The sequence below is a fragment of the Nansenia antarctica genome, assembly GCF_963989245.1.
Source record: "Nansenia antarctica genome assembly, chromosome: 19".
Lineage (NCBI taxonomy): Eukaryota > Metazoa > Chordata > Actinopteri > Argentiniformes > Microstomatidae > Nansenia > Nansenia antarctica.
In genome coordinates, this window is record NC_137692.1 from 6,520,331 (window position 1) to 6,540,733 (window position 20,403).

General features: G+C 43.6%; 1 protein-coding gene across 1 annotated transcript; it reads left to right on the plus strand.

Moving 5' to 3' along the window:
- Nucleotides 1-401: 401 nt before the first annotated feature.
- Nucleotides 402-20,023, plus strand: nktr (natural killer cell triggering receptor; the record flags this gene model as incomplete). The annotated part of the gene is made up of 17 exons (XM_080548905.1): nt 402-459; nt 1,436-1,510; nt 2,759-2,866; nt 3,923-3,967; nt 5,016-5,103; nt 6,401-6,430; nt 8,014-8,159; nt 9,455-9,668; nt 9,870-10,076; nt 13,598-13,685; nt 14,144-14,292; nt 14,555-16,733; nt 17,118-17,431; nt 18,605-18,673; nt 19,086-19,145; nt 19,317-19,418; nt 19,954-20,023. The coding sequence occupies 17 exons, from the start codon at nt 402-404 to the stop codon at nt 20,021-20,023; spliced, it is 4,002 nt and encodes a 1,333-aa protein (XP_080405031.1).
- Between the last annotated feature and the right edge of the window lie 380 nt (nt 20,024-20,403).

The window sequence follows — 20,403 nt, forward strand, 5'->3', positions numbered from 1 at the left end:
TTGCATATCTTTGCCAGACAAGGCATTTCCCTATAGAGTTTCCTGAGAGAGAGAGAGAGAGAGAGAGAGAGAGAGAGAGAGAGAGAGCTTTTCCACTCTCTGCTGCAGTTCTCTCTCTCTCTCTCTCTCTCTCTCTCTCTCTCTCTCTCTCTCTCTCTCTCTCTCTCTCTCTCTCTCTCTCTCTCTCTCTCTCTCTCTCTCTCTCTCTCTCACACACACACACACACTCCGCAGTATGATCTACCCTTAACGAGAGGACAATTATTCAGTGAGAAAGAGGGGACTGAGGTGGTAATGTAGCCCCCACTTGGAGCTGAACACTCCACTGATACTGTTCCACTGTACCAGTTCCACTCAGTTTTCCACGCTCTCTCTTGCAGGTAGCCCAGACTGTGATCAAAATGGGGGTGAAAGACCGCCCTCAGTGCTACTTTGATGTGGAGCTCAACAGAGAGCCAGGTAAGAGTTGCCTCAAGGTCTGATTCGTGTTCTAGATGCCAGTCACTGATCAGTGCAGACATAGGACTATGTTACTGAGTCTTGTCATTCACCTTTAGATGTGGGTTCATCTTAATTGAGCTATTCAAGTGGGAGGTGGTATAAGAAAATGTGAGTTCTCATAATAGAATCTCTGAAAATGGTGAAATGGTTATTGTTGATTGGTGTACAGGCTTTACTCATGGATGGGATATTGGGTCTGACTCCCTCATGTCTTTTTGAGGACTTTCTCAAAACCATTCTAGCATTGACCTTCTCATTCTTAGTGAATTTAGCAAATGATGTACCTAGCAGCCAGCTAATTAGTTAAAGAAGTGGCATGCTGTACTGTGCAGTGTGCACAACTAGAGCTTTTTCATTCGGGGCCATTGATCGAACATCAGATAGTTCGCCTGTTCTTAATTTTTGTTAAGAAACGGAGATAATTCTTTTGGTACAAGAATGCAATTTACAGTACGCCTTCATTGTGCATAATTTTGTAACACCCCCACTCCCTAACGGGTTTGTTTTGATTGGCCACAGAGGTTTGTTCTGATTGGCCACAGAGGTTTTTGTATGTCTGGGCCTCACCACAGGTTCCTTTTAATTATGCATTATAAAACAACAACAGGATATTAGAATAAATCTAGGACTGCTGATATCAACAGTAATTGTTTTACTGTATTCAAGATACTTAGTTACTGCCCTAGTTACTGTTGTGTAGTTTATTGTTATAGTTTCAAGCAGAGTACAAACCTCTTCTCTTATGGTTCAACTTTTAAAAAATCACTATCAATATCTTTTCTCTGGATTGTACACAGTGTTACCTGCCATTAGAAGATATATATCGACTGAGACTGCCAGTCAAGGACATGATTTGAGAGGAAAGAAGGAGAAAGAGACTGATATAGCCTAAATGTTTTTTTTTAATTAAAATATTGCTCTTTGTCAATTGCAGTTGGGCGTATAGTCTTTCAACTCTTCTCTGATGTTTGCCCCAAGACGAGCAAAAACTTCCTCTGTTTGTGCACTGGTAAGTTCTCAAAAGGCTCTTTGATACATGTTTCATCATTCCAGCATGTGTCCCAATGGGAAGCAAGTTCCTAATCATTAACCCCAACCTCCCTGTTTGAGATTAAACAAGTCTGTTTACAGTATTTTCAGTTTTTTTTTTATCCATTACCATTTTTAGCACATTACCTCAATGAATACCACGGGGATGCAGCTGACCATACATAATTGAATACTTTAGATCAATGTTGTGTTCCATTTATCCAATCAAGCTAGCTTTAGTAAGTTGATACTATATGCGTCTCACCAATAGAAGCCTTTTAACCCCCCCACACACACACACACTTACTCAAAAACCTTCCATAACACTTCCTGAATAAAGAAACGGAACCGTATATGTATCAAGCACAGTATAAATCACCTGGTGACATAGCAGAGAGATGCATTGGGAAGAAGGGGGCGGTGGTCCTCTTCCTCAATATCACTCATCCCTGTCAGGGTTGAGTCAGGGACAGGGTGTACTGGGGGGGGGGGTGTCTGCCTGGAGATGGTCATAAATCTGTGGGCAGAAGGCAGGGATCGATCAGCCCTCTCATTTTTCACCCCACCTGGTGGAAGGGAATGTGAGGCTGGCAAGGACAGACATGGGAGAAGGCTGGCTACGCTCTCCTCCCTCTGCCAGCGCACCCCCCCCCCCCCCCTCTCATTCTGTCAGCATGCTCTGGCTCCCGGGAAGCTTTTTTTTAAGCATCTCTTTTAAGAGCTGTGTGGCTTATAGGAAACCAAAAACCTGTAAAGCTGCTGGAGCCATGAAGTAAAAAAAAATCTCTGCAAACCTTAAAGCTGTCCATCTGTACAGCCCTGTGGTCTGAACCCCCCCCCCGCATACCTTTCATTAGTACAGTGAAAAAGGACACACACATCTGGGGTAGCCATGGCTCAATATCCCGTCTCCAGACCTTTAGCCCTCAAGGGGACGACCTCTGAGGTTGGAATGAGTGGCGGTCATAATGAGAGGATGTCTGAACAAGGTCATCTGGTTCATGGAACCCGGCCCGTCCCCTCATGCTGTTTCATTGCGTCGTTAAGCATACATTCAGCTCACGTGGCACCTTCCAACAGAAACAAATGATTTTGAAAGCAGCAGACGACACCATCTCTTTTCAGACCCTTTCGTATACTTACAAAACAGTTTCATTTATTGCCAGTTCTATATAATTCAGACATTTTGTTTTCTTTGATCAAAGTAACACTTTGTCTCACTTTGCAGGTGAAAAAGGAACTGGCAAAACCACAGGGAAAAAGCTGTGCTTTAAAGGCTCCACGTTTCACAGAGTCGTAAAGAACTTCATGGTCCAGGGAGGTGACTTCACTGAAGGTATACATAAAATATGACATTATTACCATGATATAATCTGTAATCTACTATGGAAAATTTTTACTGTTGTGTATATATATATTTTTTAAACATTGGGGTTAGGGTTATTTACCCGGTAAAGTATGTAGCCTACTTCTGCGTCAAATTTACGCGCGGCTACGCCGTAGCCTACGCAAGGGCTCTCCCAATTTATACTTCTGCGTTGGTCGGTCTGCGTCGCGTTGGTCGGTATACTCATAGCGGAATAATAGCAAAAAATGTCTATAATGCATTGAAATGGCAGCAAACTAAGATAATAAGATGGTTATCATAATTTTTCAAATCTTTATTAATAAGTAATTACAGAAAAAGTAAATGACATTTCTGTCATGACTTCCGCATTTACGAGAGAGTCGGAATGTGACGCTACCAAGCGGACCAATCACAGTTCTTATAGATAACTTTACATTAAATATCTCTATCATCATCCGCTGTCAAACGCCACAGGTAATCATTTATTTCTAAATAAACAGGATTGTACATCTCGTAAATGTGAATCGCGCTCCTTATGGGAAGGCTGTGCCTGACGCTTCCATGGGGCGCTCCGTTGTAACGGTGTACTCAAAGCGGCATAATAGCGATTTTTTTTGTTATGCTTGTAAAGAAAATTTCTATAATGCATTGAAATTACATTAAACTAAGATAATACGATGGTTATCATTATTTTTCTAATCTTTATTAATAAGTAATTACAGAAAAAGTAAATGACATTTCTGTCATGGCTTCCGCATTTTGGCCTACGAGAGAGTCGGAATCATGTCGGAATCATGTGCTACCAAGCGGACCAATCACTGTGCTTACGGTCTGCGTAGGTATGCCGTGTAGTTACATTTTTGGAGAGGTGCGCGTCAACCTACGGCGTAGGCTCCGGGCCTACGCAGGCTACGCCGTAGATTTTACGCAGAAGTATAAATTGGGCTTAAATAAAGTTGAGTATATGCTTCATCTTAAATACATTGGGGGATTGATATTGTCTAAGGGGAAGGGTTACTCACCTTCAAACTGTGTTCTCTACAGGCAATGGAAGAGGAGGAGAGTCCATATATGGTGGCTACTTTGAAGGTAAACGGAAAGACGTATTTAGCCCATAAACAGTGTGGCTAGATAGTGTTTTAATTCACATCTACACATATATCTTTCATCTTAACTACCTCAGCATGAACCTAGAATTGCATGGGCAGATAGTGCTAACATGAGTTTCCTGTGGATATATGTTTTAACAACTACTGTTACCTTCACGTTTTTATTGTTTAACTCTACCTTTTATTTGGTCAAAGTAGTGGATTTTTCTGAATCAGCATGGAGGCTTTAGGTATTTTTCTTTATTGAAAGCTCCAATCTTCCTGCCTAAAATTTCAACATATTCTTTTATTTATAGAGTGTGGTCTTTTGCAAAATGAGAAGGTAAGAGATGTACACAGCTCAGTAACACAATGTAAACATTGTCCCCTTCACCTGCAGTTGAATCAAAGGGCCAGAATGTCTGCCGTGACTAGTGTGTGTATCAATGTGTGTATCAATGTCAGACTTGAGGGGCTTTCCACTATTCTGTCTCTCCATGCCTCACTTACAGTAGACCAGAGCCACTCAAGCTTTGCTTATTTTATGGGTTTACTGTCCATTGGATTGCTGGGAAAGGTACATTTATAAACTATAAGCAGTAGCCTGCCAGTTAAGAGACATCTTTTGAGAACTGGTATGATTTAGTTGCTGGAAAGACTCTTAGATTGCACACATTTTAAATTGGTTTTGAAAGTCCCCAGTCCTTCCTGAAACATTTAGTTACGGCTGAGTTCGTCTGACAAATTTCGAAAGAAATGTTGAGTCTTTAAAAAAAAACATGATTTCATTATTCTCAAATTTGGACAGCGTAAGCTATTGGATGAAGATGATGTACTGTAGTCACACTCAAGGTTAATGTAGATTGATTAGGTATTATTTAGCATAGGGGGGAAAATAGCAGTAGCACTCAGTCAGTTGTTAGGCTGGACTAATATAATGGGCAAAACTTGACCGTGGCCTATCTCTTTCACCCTCTGACCACCTCCAGCTTAATTCAGTGAAGAATTAATGATCACAGTCCCCTCCCCTCTCTCTCTCTCTCCTACAGACGAGAACTTCATTCTCAAACATGACAGAGCATTCCTCCTGTCCATGGCCAACCGTGGGAAAGACACCAATGGTTCCCAGTTCTTCATGTGAGTAACATTCCCGTCCACAGTCATGTGATGCGTGTCTGTGCCCTTTTCCCTTCCTGATAAGCCTCTGCATACCTGCAGACTCAACTGTATTTTTTATATGTTGCTATGCGTTTTTCTGTAGGCCAAGTGAATTATGAATTAGTAATCAGACTCTTGTCCTGTTTAGCCTAAGATTTTCTGTTCGGAGTTGATTAGATATACTTCACCGTAGTGGGGTACAGTAGATTGGATAACATAAACCAAATATTTGAGAAGAAAGACAAAGATTAGACCAAGGATTGTAGCTAATGTTTTGCTCTTCTCAAGTATGTTATATTTTATTCTAGAAGTCTTTTCCGCATGATAAATAAAAAGAAAAAAGGTTTTTTGTTAAAGTCTGGTTCATTTTAGGTTATCTGGCCCCTAGCACAGCCCTATTTCCATGTACTTTGTTTTGAAGCCCTGCAGAACAGAATAGCAGTGTGAACGTCAATATTGGTAGTGCAGAGAGACATGGAGTTCTTCTTTTTGTCTACAAATGTGTTACAATTTTTCTCTTGCCGTTTTTGTGTAAAATTTGCAGAAACTCTAGCATCCTGCTCTTCCAAGGTAATGTGTCTCTCCAAGGCTGTGTTTCTCTCTCCTGACTGTTTTTATTTTATTTTATTCTTATTGATTTATCATTCAGTAGTCTGTATGAGCCAACCCTCCTCTCTTCAAAATGAATTCTCTATTGAGTGTTTAAATTGGGAGAGCTCACCAATGTTGGTTAACTCAAGTCAATGACAGATTGCCAGCAGATTGCCAACAGGCCAGCAACAGAATTTAGCCAACATGTCATGTTACAATGTAGAATTCATCCATCTTCTGTACAGTATATGAAATGTTATTGAAGACAAACAAGCCTAATTTGTGCAATTCAAGCATGTTTGTCATTTGATCCATATGATGGCACATCACACTGCTCTGACATGGTACTTGTTTTTAAGGTTTGGCTGCTTACAGTTCCTGTACCTGAACACGCAGACCTATCTTTGGCTATTTTACCCTTTTTAGCCTTTTCCCTTAAGCACGAGAGTACTGTTATTGGACAACTGCTGGTAATTGACTTATTTCTGAAATAAAGATTTCAGAGACATCTGTTGCAGATGAATGCACATTGTCCTCATGGTTGCACCTTTGTTTTCGTTGAAGTTATCTCTCTCGTTCTCATTCTCTCTCTTGTCTTTTCTCCCTTTGTTTCCATGACTCCACCGTTGACCATGGTTGATGAACTGATCTGTGCTCAATGAATGTGTTGCTCTTCCTCAAATAGCACCACAAAGATGGCACCTCATCTAGATGAGTAAGTCTGGCTCTTTTGACTCTTTTTTTGACCTCTGCATGTTTACTTACTCAAAAAAAGTACACCCGAGAGTAGGGCTGTCCCTAACGACTATTTTTCTAACGATTAATCTAGCGATTATTTTTCCGGTTAGTCGGTTACTCTAACGACTAATTTAACGGTTGGTCTAACGATTATTATTTTTGCTGTTCGATTAATGTATCCCTTAATTTCCCCAAAAATAATGGCTGTATTGTCTCTCTCTGTTTAACAGTGTCTTTATAAAGCACTCTGGGTAATAGCTGCTGCTCTTATAAAACAAAGCAGCGTGTGACATGCACATTACTCAGACGGCCGCCCCTTTAAATGATCAGCTGATGTATGGGGGCTGTCTGTGGGCCCGCAATTAAACACAGACACTTTTAATTCGGCGACCTGCTACTACTACTACTACTACTACTGTAACTGCCTCTGTCAAACAGCCCCAGACACAGGGCAGACTCACTGCTATGTTTAGCCAACTTGAATGCCAACATGGCCATCAGGGTTTTTCCTGGCTCAAAATGAGGCGGACGTGGTACCAGTGGTGTTTGACATCGGGGGGGACCCATGAAGCAGGGCTGTCTGGGGGTCCTTAAACATCAAACACCTAATTTCTTGCATTCTGGTGAATTGATATGGACCAATTTGTGCCCTTTCTGCATCAATTTATGGTGGAAATGTCATTATTTATGTAAAGGAAAACACATTATTCAGGCACCAGATGACCATTAAAAATATAATGTAATATAAGGCTCTCAGGCATTCTGTACTTTCAAATATGTATTCTCCTTGAGCAGTCAACATCAACTATCAGCTATTTCGCTAGCAAAAACGAAATCTAACTTATTTGCGAAACAGCGCCCCCGACACCACGTCGGCGCAGTGCCGCAATTGCAGTTAGAAATTACAGAAATCCACAGAGTGCAACGCTTGTAGAAAATACGACCGTCAGTTTGTCGAGAGCTGGAGGCGGAATATGGCGGCCGCCTCATAATTCTCTATGCAGGAAAAACCCTGGCCATTTAGAAGTCTGTCCATCACCACAACACAGCTAGCTAGTAGCTACATGGCTAGCTAACGTTACTCTCGCTGCTATGTTATGATTAGCTAAATTGATGCTAACGTAGCATGCGAGCTACGAGCTAGATAACGTAGGTGCGAGCACCACAATTACAATAGGCTACCGTAGCTAGCCAGCTACATAGCTAACGTTACTAACACCAGAAGACAAGACATACAAACTGTGGTGAGCTACATTGCTTGTGTAACATTAGCTAGTAGCCTCCTCCATGTTTCCACTGGTCGCAGCCATGTTGTTTATTTGCGACGCACCGATGCACGTTACGCAAGTCGACGTATTGACGTAGTCGATTACGTCGACTACGTCGACGCGTCGTCCCAGCCCTACCCAAGAGTATCATTTAAGATATGTCAACTATATCCCCATAGGGGCAGGAAGTTATTTGGAATGGATGTGGCCCATAGACTAATTACTTGTTGTGCATTACAGTATAGACTGTGAGGTGACAACTTTTTCTGAAATCCTCTGTGCCCCCGTGCAGAGTCCATGTGGTGTTTGGCCTGGTCATCTCTGGCTTCGAGGTGATCAAGAGGGTTGAGGGGCTGAAGACCGACTCAGCCAGCAGACCCTACGCTGACGTCAGAGTGATCGACTGTGGACAGCTGATCACAAAGTCTGCTAACGACGGTAGGACCACTCTCCCTTCCTCCGCTATGTTCTTATCATCCCTAACCACCACTCATGAGCAATGACTGAAGTGGGTTGACTTCTTCAAATTGTTCTCATGCGTCATACGCGGCATATTTCCAACGTACTGATACAGTTTTGTACATTCAATTAGGCCTAATGTGACTATCTAGATGACCATGGTCAAGTAATTAGCTTAAAGGATTTTGGATTCCCTTCCCTACCAAGCAGACAGGCCTGTTGTTGTTGTTGTTGTTGTTGTTGTTGTTGTTGTTGTTGTTGTTGTGAATAGTTGCACCACAATGGATTTCAGAGACTCTATAAATAGCCCTGTGCTGTTTTATCTTAGTCCCCTGTGCAGAAAGGCTCTATGTTGCCCATCATTGAAACTGGGTCACTTTTTAGAGTTCATCCAGTAAGAGGATGGCATTTTGAGGCTGGCGTTTTATTCGGCCTGGCATTAGAGCAGGGCCTGTAACCTGATCTCCCATTCAGTGAGGATCAGTGATGCGATCTGTGCGGAGTTGAGTTGGCAGCTGCCCCTGTGTTATGTCTCTGTGATAGGCCTGCTTTTATGGACTCAAACCTAGCTAAAAGAAGCCTCTATTATGGCAACATAATGCCACCCTGGAAGTGACTGCAGGCATTTGAACTTGTCGTCACCTCTCGCGTGGCCCTGTTTATTTTTGCTTCAAGGAAAACATAATGGGACTGATGCCAGGGGCGTAGTAAATCAATGTATATATAGGCTGCAATGCAACTGTAAAACAAAGCAACTGTTTTTCTCACCAACTTGAAAATCAGTGCTTACTGTATATCAGGGTTCCTGCGCTGGTCTTAAAAAGCCTTATAGTCTAAAATCCAGCAATGAGGTGCTAGGTATAGAAAATTAGATGAGCTTGTCCTGCAAGGAAATCAGTCTGACCACATCTATTTACGTGGAAATTAAAATGTAATTATGGGACTTTTTAATTTATATTTATTTATATTATATTTATTTTATATTAATTATCCTTCAGACTTTTTTGTCTGTATGGCAGTGAAATCCCTAATTTCATCACCTCGAGGATGACAAAAAGCTATCACATGGTGTCACGAATAGGTCTAAAATTATATTCAAAGAGGTCTAAAAAAGGTCTAAAAGGTATTTTGGGAAACACAGGATACGCCTTGATTATGTACCCCAGAATTGTTTGTTATAGTATCCTATGCTTTGATTCGTTATATAAATGAAGTGAAACTGATGTTTCTGATGGTGTGTTACAGTACATATGCTCGTCCTCCCTCTCCTTTAGTACTCGAGGCCAAGAGGAAAAGAACCTCCCGTTCCGCAGACTCCTCCCTCAGTTCGTCATCTCAGAACTCTTCCATGGAGTCTGCAAGTGAGTCAGGTGACAAGTACAGACATCGCAGGCACAAGAGACACTCAAAGAGCAAGCACTTAAAGAAGAGACGAAGAGAGGCCAGGAGGGAGAGCCATAATGAGAGGGTGCCGTCTCGTCCAAGAAGGTGCGTTGTCACTTGTCAATGTGTGTCAAACCTGCTAGGATAAGTCTGTGTCATTCTATCAGTGTTGTTTTTACACTAGATTCTTGTCTGATGATTTTTAGCACCGTGTCTAACACCATTCTAACAGGAACAGGTCCTCTTCAAGAGCAGCTCAAGGCAATGATGTTTTGCATTGTTTGTGTTTTGTCGGTACTCACGCAGCCCTGTGGATGGAGGGAAGGAGGAGGAGGGAGGGAAGGAGGAGGAGGGAGGGAAGGAGGAGGATGGAGGGAAGGAGGAGGAGGGAGGGAAGGAGCCGTGTGTGAAGAGAGAGAAGCCTGTGGTGCGGCCAGAGGAGATCCCGCCCGTGCCAGAGAACCGCTTCCTGTTGAGACGCGACGTGCCAGCCCAAGAGGACAAGCCAGACACGTCAGTCCCCTATATATACATATATATACTATATACATGCACGTCAGTCCTCTATATATACATATCAGTGTTTCCTCCAGGAATTTTTACATTAGTGGCGGAGAGCCCTGTCCGCGCCCGCAATTTTTTTTCCGCGTACACGCGCATGAAACGCCCATGCGCATGAAACGCGCACGCGCGCTCAAAACAACGACCTAATTTCAACCAAAACTAGAGGGAGGATGGCAAAAAAATACAAATAATATACAGAATATAAAGGTTCACGTTACTCACGGATCCAATGTCCTTCCAAACGAGCAGTCTTGGCTCCGTCTCAAACACAACAGGAAAAGTATGTCCAACTTGGCGAAAGTTTCCGAGTATTTCCAACTTGCGCGAGTTCTTCTACTTGCGACAGTTTTTGAGCAGGGATGGTTGAGTCTGCACGGTTCTCATGCCGGTTCACATTTAGACCAATCAGGAGTAGCCCTTGTGTCACGTCGTCAACTAAATGTTTAATGTCATTAATCTGATTTTGGATCAGTGGTTAGAGAGAGATGGGCGTGGATGTAGGTGCATTTTTAGTCAACATCCATTATAGCGCTGATCTAGGATCAGATATATTTTAATCAGCTAAAATGTTCAGAGGTGGATTATTTTTTTATTTTTTAGTGGACTGAATCAATTTGTGGCGGAGGGAATTCATTCGTGGCGGCCCGCCACCAATAAATGCATATAGAGGAAACACTGCATATACAGGTGCTGGTCATATAATTAGAATATCATCAAAAAGTTGATTTATTTCAGTAATTCCATTCAAAAAGTGAAACTTGTATAATGTGTACATTCATTCCACACAGACTGATATATTTCAAGTGTTTATTGCTTTTAATTTTGATGATTATTACTGACAACTAATGAAAACCCCAAATTCAGTATCTCAGAAAATTAGAATATTACTTAAGACCAATACAAAACAAGTTTTTTTTTAAATGTTGGCCAACGCATCTTCCTCTTCACAATACCCCATAGATTTTCTATGGGGCTAAGGTCAGGCGAGTTTGCTGGCCAATTAAGAACAGGGATACCATGGTCCTTAAACCAGGTACTGGTAGCTTTGGCACTGTGTGCAGGTGCCAAGTCCTGTTGGAAAATGAAATCTGCATCTCCATAAAGTTGGTCAGCAGCAGGAAGCATGAAGTGCTCTAAAACTTCCTGGTAGACGGCTGCGTTGACCCTGGACCTCAGAAAACACAGTGGACCAACACCAGCAGATGACATGGCACCCCAAACCATCACTGACGGTGGAAACTTTACGCTGGACTTCAAGCAACGTGGATTCTGTGCCTCTCCTCTCTTTCTCCAGACTCTGGGACCTTGATTTCCAAAGGAAATGCAAAATGTACTTTCATCAGAGAACATAACTTTGGACCACTCAGCAGCAGTCCAGTCCTTTTTGTCTTTAGCCCAGACGAGACGCTTCTGACGCTGTCTCTTGTTGAAGAGTGGCTTGACACAAGGAATGCGACAGCTGAAACCCATGTCTTGCATACGTCTCTTTTGAATCGGCTTTGTTTCACAATCCTCTCCGGGTTATCCCTATTGCTTGTACACTGTTTTTTACCACATCTTTTCCTTCCCTTCGCCTCTCTATTAATTTGCTTGGACACAGAGCTCTGTGAACAGCCAGCCTCTTTAGCAATGACCCTTTTGTGTCTTGCCCTCCTTGTGCAAGGTGTCAATGGTCGTCTTTTGGACAACTGTCAGGTCAGCAGTCTTCCCCATGATTGTGTAGCCTACAGAACTGGACTGAGGGACCATTTAAAGGTGTTTGCAGGTGTTTTTAGTTCATTAGCTGATTAGAGTGTGGCACCAGGGGTCTTCAATATTGAACCTTTTCACAATATTCTAATTTTCTGAGATACAAAATTTGGGGTTTTCATTAGTTGTCAGTAATAATCATCCAAATTAAAAGCAATAAACACTTGAAATATATCAGTCTATGTGGAATGAATGTATACATTATACAAGTTTCACTTTTTGAATGGAATTACTGAAATAAATCAACTTTTTGATGATATTCTAATTATATGACCAGCACCTGTATATACTATATACATGCATGTCAGTCCTCTATTTTTACATATATATACTATATACATGCACGTCAGTCCTCTATATATACATATATATATACTATATACATGTCAGTCCTCTATATATACATATATATACTATATACAGTGTTTCCTCCAGGAATTTTTACAATGGTGGCGGGTAGCGTTGACCTGGCGATTTTTTCCGCGTGCACGCGCGCTCAAAACAACGACGTAATTTCAGCCAAAACTCGAGGATGGCCCAAAAAAATTAAATGTTTTCCCGTACTTCTCCCGTGTGTCTCTTATTGTCTGTGTCTGCATGTTTTTCCAGCATGTAATTCCGTTGTCAATAAAAAATTCGTCTCCCCTTCTTTTCATTATCATTATGGAGGCTTTATGGTTGTTGTAACTATTATGGGAAGCGGTTGACACAGTAGCCGCTTTTCGTGTACGCTGCAGTGGATCCCTTCACAACGCAGAAGAAAGAGGAGAGAGAAAACATTGTCAATGTGCAGGGAAGAATCATGTATCAGCAGGGTTCAACAGTAACGCTTGCCTGGGGCAAGTAAAAAAATTCGCCGGGTTTGTTTGCGCGAGCCCGAAGACGCTGCTGGATCCTGGATCTGTTTACCTGTGTGCAGGAAGAAAAACAGACGGAGCAGGCGCCAGACCAGACTAGATGATTGTGGAGTGAAGAGATTATTAAAGCGTACGCGATGCGACGGGTGATCGACAAGCACGTACACTTTCATAATATCTTCACTCCACGATCATCTAGTCTGGTCTGGCGCCTGCTCCGTGTTCTTCCTGCACACCGATGCACAGATCCAGGATCCAGCACCGTCGTCGCGCATATTGTAACATTTGAAGTAGTTTGTAGACTACACGCAGCCTAGATGTATTCGACCAATCACAAAACAGTTTTGCAAGCGCGTCGCTTCGCGCTTGTGGGTGTGTCTAGCGATGTGAAGGTCTGAAAAGCGGCCTAAATCTTTTTTTTTTTTTTTTTTTGAGAAATCTGAATGGTGGCGGAGGAAATTCCATCGTGGCGGCCCGCCACGATGAAATGCATGTAGAGGAAACACTGGTATACCTACGTCAGTCCCCTATATATACACATATATATACTATATACATACGTCAGTCCTCTATATATACATATATACACTATATACATACGTCAGTCCTCTATATATACATATATATACTATATACATACGTCAGTCCCCTATATATACATATATATACTATATACATACGTCAGTCCCCTATATATACATATATAACCCTACTGCATAACCCTCTGCCCTAACCCTACTGAAATGTTTCAGTTCATACATTGGCATTAATTGAAATGCTGGTGACCTAACTCAAATTACATGGAATTTGAATGATGTCCTATTTGGTTAAAACTGATGATAAAAAATGATTTGTCTATTTCAGAACTGAGCAAGAGGTGTCCTCGCTTCCATACGACCTTAAGCCGGCGGTCACAAAGTCTGGACGGAAAATCAAAGGCAGAGGAACAATGGTACACTCCCCTTACTAAAACTGAAAACAAGGTTTTCATGCTCATGACAAACTTTTGCAATGTTGAGGACATAAATAGCATAAATATTCACCAGCTCTCCAAGACAAACGGGCTCGTTAACTAAAATCCCTGCCAATTTCTCTCTCTCTCTCTCTATGCCTCTCTCTCTCTCTGTGCCTCTCTCTCTCTCTGTGCCTCTTTCTCACATCTGCCTTTGCCTATGTTCCTGGTATAACTACCTCTCTCTACCTCTCTCTCATTTTGCACTGTTAGATTATTTTTATTTCCCACAAAAGCAAACCTTTGATGTTGACTTCATGGAGATAAGGTAATCATGCCCTTTGTGAGCTATATGGAGAAAGTAATAGAGAATAAGGGGAGGCACTGAAGTCTGCTGACAATGGCCACCGTTGCACTTTATGGTCAATGTATTCAAATCTAGTTGATTCTTTCTGCAGAGATACCACACTCCTCCGCGGTCCAAATCCCGCTCTGCGTCGGAAGAAGAGCAAGGGAGTAGTGAGACTCCACCACACTGGAAGGAGGAGATGCAGAGAACCAAGACTTATCAACCACCCAGTGTGGAGAGATGGAGCAAAGGAGACAGGTATGGCACCTTTTCATATTTTGCATAATGACTTTGTATGATAATTCATGTTAAGCAGTAGACGCACTTGTCCTGACTACCACTGTGAAGAGTCAGAGACAGAAGCAGTGTAATCAGATCCAAAGTTTGTGTGAATGGTAATTAAAAGCTTTCCATCCAACCTTACACTGTAAGCGTTTTAAGCACCACCAGACATCCTCTTTAATTTTGTATGAATAAAAAACAGTCTTGTCAGAGTTGATTAAGAGTTCTGACTTAACAGAATGAATACATTTTCCTCAAGCAGATGGGATGACAGAAGCAATTCTCCATGGTCCAAACCGCCCGAGTGCTCCTCGGACCACAGCTCTGAGAGGTCCAGGTGCTCCTCGGACCACAGCTCTGAGAGGTCCAGTCAGCACCACCAGCTCAAGAAAGAGAAGAAAAAGGCCAAGCGTAAGAAGGCCAAAAAACGCAAACATGCCAAGAGACACAAAAGCGCCATGAGCCAGCCGAAAGAATCCTCTGTCTCAGAAGGCGAGAGGTCGTTGTCCTCTGGCAGAAGGTCAAAGATGTCCAGTCACCAGGAAAGAAAGTCCCATTCTCTGTCCCGCTCCCCTTCCATCCACCGACACATCCCCAGGAAGCAGAGCTCAGGCAGGAGGCACCACTCCTCCCCCTCCTCCAAAGACTCACGCTCCTACTCGAGGTCCTACACACCCAGTCACTCCAGATCCCGTGGGAGGTTCAGGTCCTCCTCAAGATCCAGGAGTCTCTCCCGATCTAGAAGCAGGTCCCTGTCTAGATCCAAGTCCCGGGCAAAGTCTCAATCCAGATCTAGGTCCAGATACAGATCTAGGTCTAGAGAGAAGAACAAATTCAGATCCTCCAGGAAGCTGGCTAACTTCATCGAGCCAAAGCCAGAGGCCTTCGTCCAGGTGTCAGTGAAGGATGCAGAGACCAAAGCCACCCCTGTGCCCACTACCCCAGCCCCTGAAAGTGTATCCGTGATCCCCATGAGTGACAGCCCCCCACCTTCTCGCTGGAAACCTGGTCAGAAGCCCTGGAAATCCTCTTATGTCCGCATCGAGGCAGTCAAGACCAAGACCACCCCTGCCTCTCTTGCCCCCACCGGCCAAGCAGCTAGCAGAGCAGCAGAGAAGGAGAGTACATCCTCCACCTCACAGAAGGGTCACCCAGACATCCCTGACAGGGAAATGGACCGTGGCCATAAAAGCAACAGACACGAGAGACGTTCACACAGCGGGTCCTCCAGGAGCAGATCCTACAGCCGGTCTCACAGTCGCTCCAGAAGCAGAGGTTGTTCCAGATTGCGATCCCCTGCTCAGTCCCACAGCAGGTCATCCTCCTATAGCAGGTCTGGCTCTCATGACTCCCACAGGAAAGGCAGCGGCAAGAAGAAGTCCTTAGACAAGGGATGGAAGCAGTATTACGGCTCCCTAAAAAGGGTCAAGAATGTGGATAAATATGTTACACTGCCTGAAGCCCAAAATCACTTGGCAGAGGATGGCAGAGGCAGTGAGCATAGTCCTGGTGTCAGACACAATGGCTCCAAGGGACAGAGCACTGTTGAGGCCTTATTAGAAAAGGTTGGTTCTCAGGCAATAGATAGAAAGGGTCACAAATCAAACATATCATTGACACTGGAGGAGCACAATAATAAATCTGAATGGGACAGTGATGGGGATAAACTTGGTAAAAAGAACAGTACGAGCAACTTGTTGAAGAGTTCTAAGCAAGGAACTAGAGCAGGTGGACTTCCTGAAAGGAGGCTGGTGGCCCTCGCTGGATGGGACTCTGAGAGTGACTCTGAGAAGGGGCCAACAAAGACGGTGGCAGCTGAGCTGAAGCATGTCTCTGAGAAAGAGGAGGGTGAGGCTAGCTCCGAGTCAGAACATGAAGCCTTACCATTGTCTCACAGCAAAATGGGCAAAGCGGCATCTGATGCTCTGTTGCCTACGACTGCTCCTGTGAATACCAACAGCCTATTGAAGGAAAGCCCCGACCGAGTCATAGAGGCAGAGAGACACAAGAGCAGGAAGAAATCCAAACGAAAGCATAAACACAAGAGGAGGAGCTCTGGGAAGTCTGGGTCTCATCGATCTAAGGGCAAAGACAAGAGAACCAAAAGAAAACATCACAAGCTGAAAGAAACCTTTCACTGGCAGCCACCACTGGAGTTTGGGGAGGAAGAGGAGGAAGAGGATCCGCAAAAAGAGAAAGGAATGGACCCGAAACATGTTGCTGTGAAGGATGGCCTTAATAGAGTCAGAGGAGGAAGGTTAGGCAAGTCCCCACTGAACAATGAGGAGAAAAAGGAGAAAAGTCCCACTTCCTCAAACAAAAATGGTTCAATACAGACCGTTTGTAGCATTGATGGGGGAGAAATTACCAAAAAGCAGAGCGCAAAGCAATCCATTCATGCAAACCCAAAATACACTGTACCTCAAAATCATACTGCTAATAAAATGGATGCTAATAATGCAAGGTTACCAAAGATCCCAGACCAACCAGAGACATTAGATGATATGGAGATATGCACCCCAGAGCACAACATCCAAGAAACCATCACAGAGCCACCAGGCCCTCATGCTCTCTCAAACAACACCCCTGAAATCAACATAAAAAGCATAGACGTCCTCTCTCCGCTGCATATCAAAGAACAGCAATCTTCAGACACTGTTGCTCCTGTGATGCTAGTTACCGGGCAGCATGTGGAAATTGTCCCAGTAAATGTTACTGGACCTGTAGCTGACCTCAAATGGAAGCCTCTGAAAGGTATGTCAGCTCTACAGGCAGTGAATCTGTCCCCTGTTGTCATGAAGAGAACCAGACCACAAGAGCACAAGCCAGACAACAACCAAGCTGTCAGGATGGAGATCAAGAGTAAGAGCCGGGTCCGGCCAGGGTCGCTGTTTGACGAGGTCCGTAAGACGGCCCGGCTGAATCAGAGGCCTAGGAACCAGGACAGCTCCAGTGAGGAGAGGTCCCCATCAGCAGCAGGGAACAGGAGCGAGTCCCGCAGCCGTTCTCCTAGGAAGTCTCGCTCTGCGTCCAGTCCCAGGTCGCGCTCCAGAGGTCGGTCCCACTCCTACAGCAGGTCCAGGAGCAGGTCCAGGAGCTCCAGCTACTCCTCCAGGTCAGAGAAACACCTCCTTTGTTTGATTGAGGAAGGTGATACTGTGTGATAATCAGTGATGCCGGTAACGCGATACTAAGTATCGCGTTACTCTAATCTGATTACTTTTCTCAGTAACGAAGTATTCTATCGCGATACTATTTCCAAATCAGTAATCGGATTAAAGTTACTTATTCAAGTGACTGTGCGTTACTATTGCGTTACTACCTCATAACTTAGGCTAAATGCAGTATTTCTTTGTAATGTTCGATAGTAAACAAACATTTATTGCTTTTCTCGCGTCTTGGGGAGTGACGTCAGTGCCCACGTTTTCAACACGAGGTGCAGCAGAATCGCTCACGTGTATCACCACGCTGATTGCACAGTGTAAACAGAAGCGTAGCCTACACAACCTGCCTACATCCATCTATTCATCCGTGTCTGGCCTATCACAACCGTGCTACATCCATCTATTCATCCATGTCTGGCCTATCACAACCGTGCTACCTCCATCTATTAATCCGTGTCTGGCCTATCACAATCGTGCTACATCCATCTATTCATCCGTGTCTGGCCTATCACAACCGTGCTACATCCATCTATTCATCCGTGTCTGGCCTATCACAACCTGCCTACATCCATCTATATACTGAGAGGGAGGCAAAGAAAGACTCTTTATTTTGTTGTTTTAAGTTATTGTTTAAAGTTTAATTATGTAATTTAAGTTACTGTTAAAATAAAGTGAGTTTTGGCAAAACCAGTTTTCATTTTTATGTTGCGGGGCGGTCGGGTGCCTAGGCAGCTGCCAATAGTAACTAAAAAAGTAACTAGTAATCTAACTTAGTTACTTTTAAAATCAAGTAATCAGTAAAGTAACTAGATTACTTTTTAAAGGAGTAATCAGTAATCAGTAATCAGAATACTTTTTCAAAGTAACTGTGGCAACACTGGTGATAATGTGGGTAACTAACCATGGACTGCAGATGCTTGCATCGGTTTCGTTACACATGATAACTGACAGATAAACGAATACATGACCATGATAAGTGTCATTTTTGTTTGTCATTTGAAAAATAATTTATACCTTTCAGTTTGTCAGCTACAGGTTAATAGTGCAATCATAACAAGGGCCGAAATAAAATGTGAACTTCCTAAAATGATGTGTGTGTGATGGTAAAACCCCTTTGCTAATAGGAGTCGCAGTCGGAGGAGGTATGGCAGAAGACGCTCGCGCTCACGCAGCAGCAGCTACAGGAGTCGCAGGTATGCCCCCAAACACCAGCAGGCTGCTGAACACATCAACATGTTTACAATGAGGGACCAGGCCTTTTCTTTTCATGCACCACACCTCTGGAACTCTCTTCCTGACAGTCTGAGGCCTGTTGCTTTTAAAGCAGACCATAGTGATCGGCTGGCCTAGACTTTGATTTAGGGTTAACCCTAACCCTAGCTATTATTATTATTATTATTATTATTATTATTATTATTATTATTATAATATAGAGATCATATATAGAACAGAGACACTACTAAATAAGACTGAATGATGAACTGAGTATCCCAAAATGGCATAATATATATTCCAACTAATGCTAAACTAGTTCACTTTAACACAGATTGAACGTTGTCTTCAAAACTGATCTCTCTGACTGATTCTTTGAATTGTCTCTAACAGTCGGACATACAGTAGAAGCCATTCCAGAGGTCGCTCTCATAAGCGACACCGCCGGGCCAGGTTTGTAGACTACTGAACTCCTACAAGTGTAGCATCCTAGTAGGACATGCATGTAACGGTCATGTACTGTATATTTCTGTAAAGTCATATTATTATTTATTTTTTTATGTAACATTCTAGTAATAACATATGTTACTGCCATGGTTCTTATCTGGCGTTATGGTGATGCAGGTCGGACTCTTATGACAGTGACTCCAGTCACAGCCGGAGCGCGAGCAGTAGACGAGGGCACAGGCGGAGTGACAGCTACAGGAGCTCAGACCGCCGCTCCAGGTAAGAGGCACAGCCCCCAGGTGACCCCTGCACGCCACTCAGGTGACCCCTACACACCACTCAGGTGACCCCTGCACACCACTCAGGTGACCCCTGCACACCACTCAGGTGACCCCTACACACCACTCAGGTGACCCCTACACACCACTCAGGTGACCCCTACACAGCCCCCAGGTGACCCCTGCACAGCCCCCAGGTGACCCCTACACAGCCCCCAGGTGACCCCTACACACCACCCAGGTGACCCCTACACACCACTCAGGTGACCCCTACACAGCCTCCAGGTGACCCCTACACACCACTCAGGTGACGGGTACCTGCGCATCCCTCCCCCTCCCCCTACTCCTGGTAGCGTCAGATCTCACTTCTAAAGGAGAGAACTTGAACTACACCACGTTGAAATCTTTATCTAAGTGTTTCCAACTTTACTCCCCTCTTACTTTGCTCTCCCTTCTTTTGTGGAGATCAACACATCTTTGTTTGTTTATTGTGAGTTATATCTGTACCCCCGCCCCTGTTCCTGTCCCCCCCGCAGGTCCTACCGCTCATCTAGTCGCAGCACTTCCAGTCCCAGAAGTCACAGCCGGAGCAGTAGGTACAGCTGAGCAGCACGTCAGGAGGGGCAGGTCTGCAGTCATGTGAAAAGATTAGGACACCCCATGAAATATGTAGTTTTTTCTTTTTTAAGAAATATGGACATATGGTCTTGCTCTTGAGCTGAACTTGCTATGATGGCCTGACATGGCCATGTTGGCAGTTGTTTTAAATGTTCTCCACTTGTAAATGATTTTCCAGACAGTGGAATGGCTGACTTCTAATTGTTTAGAGATCTTTTTAAAACTCTTCCCAGACTCATACGCATCTACAATGTTCTTTCTGATTAAAGAAGCCTTTCAAGAAAGCTTTTTCACATGACCGTATCCAGTGTTTCCTCCAGGATTTTTCACATTGGTGGCGGAGCGTTCCTCTTTCTCTTTTTTTTCCG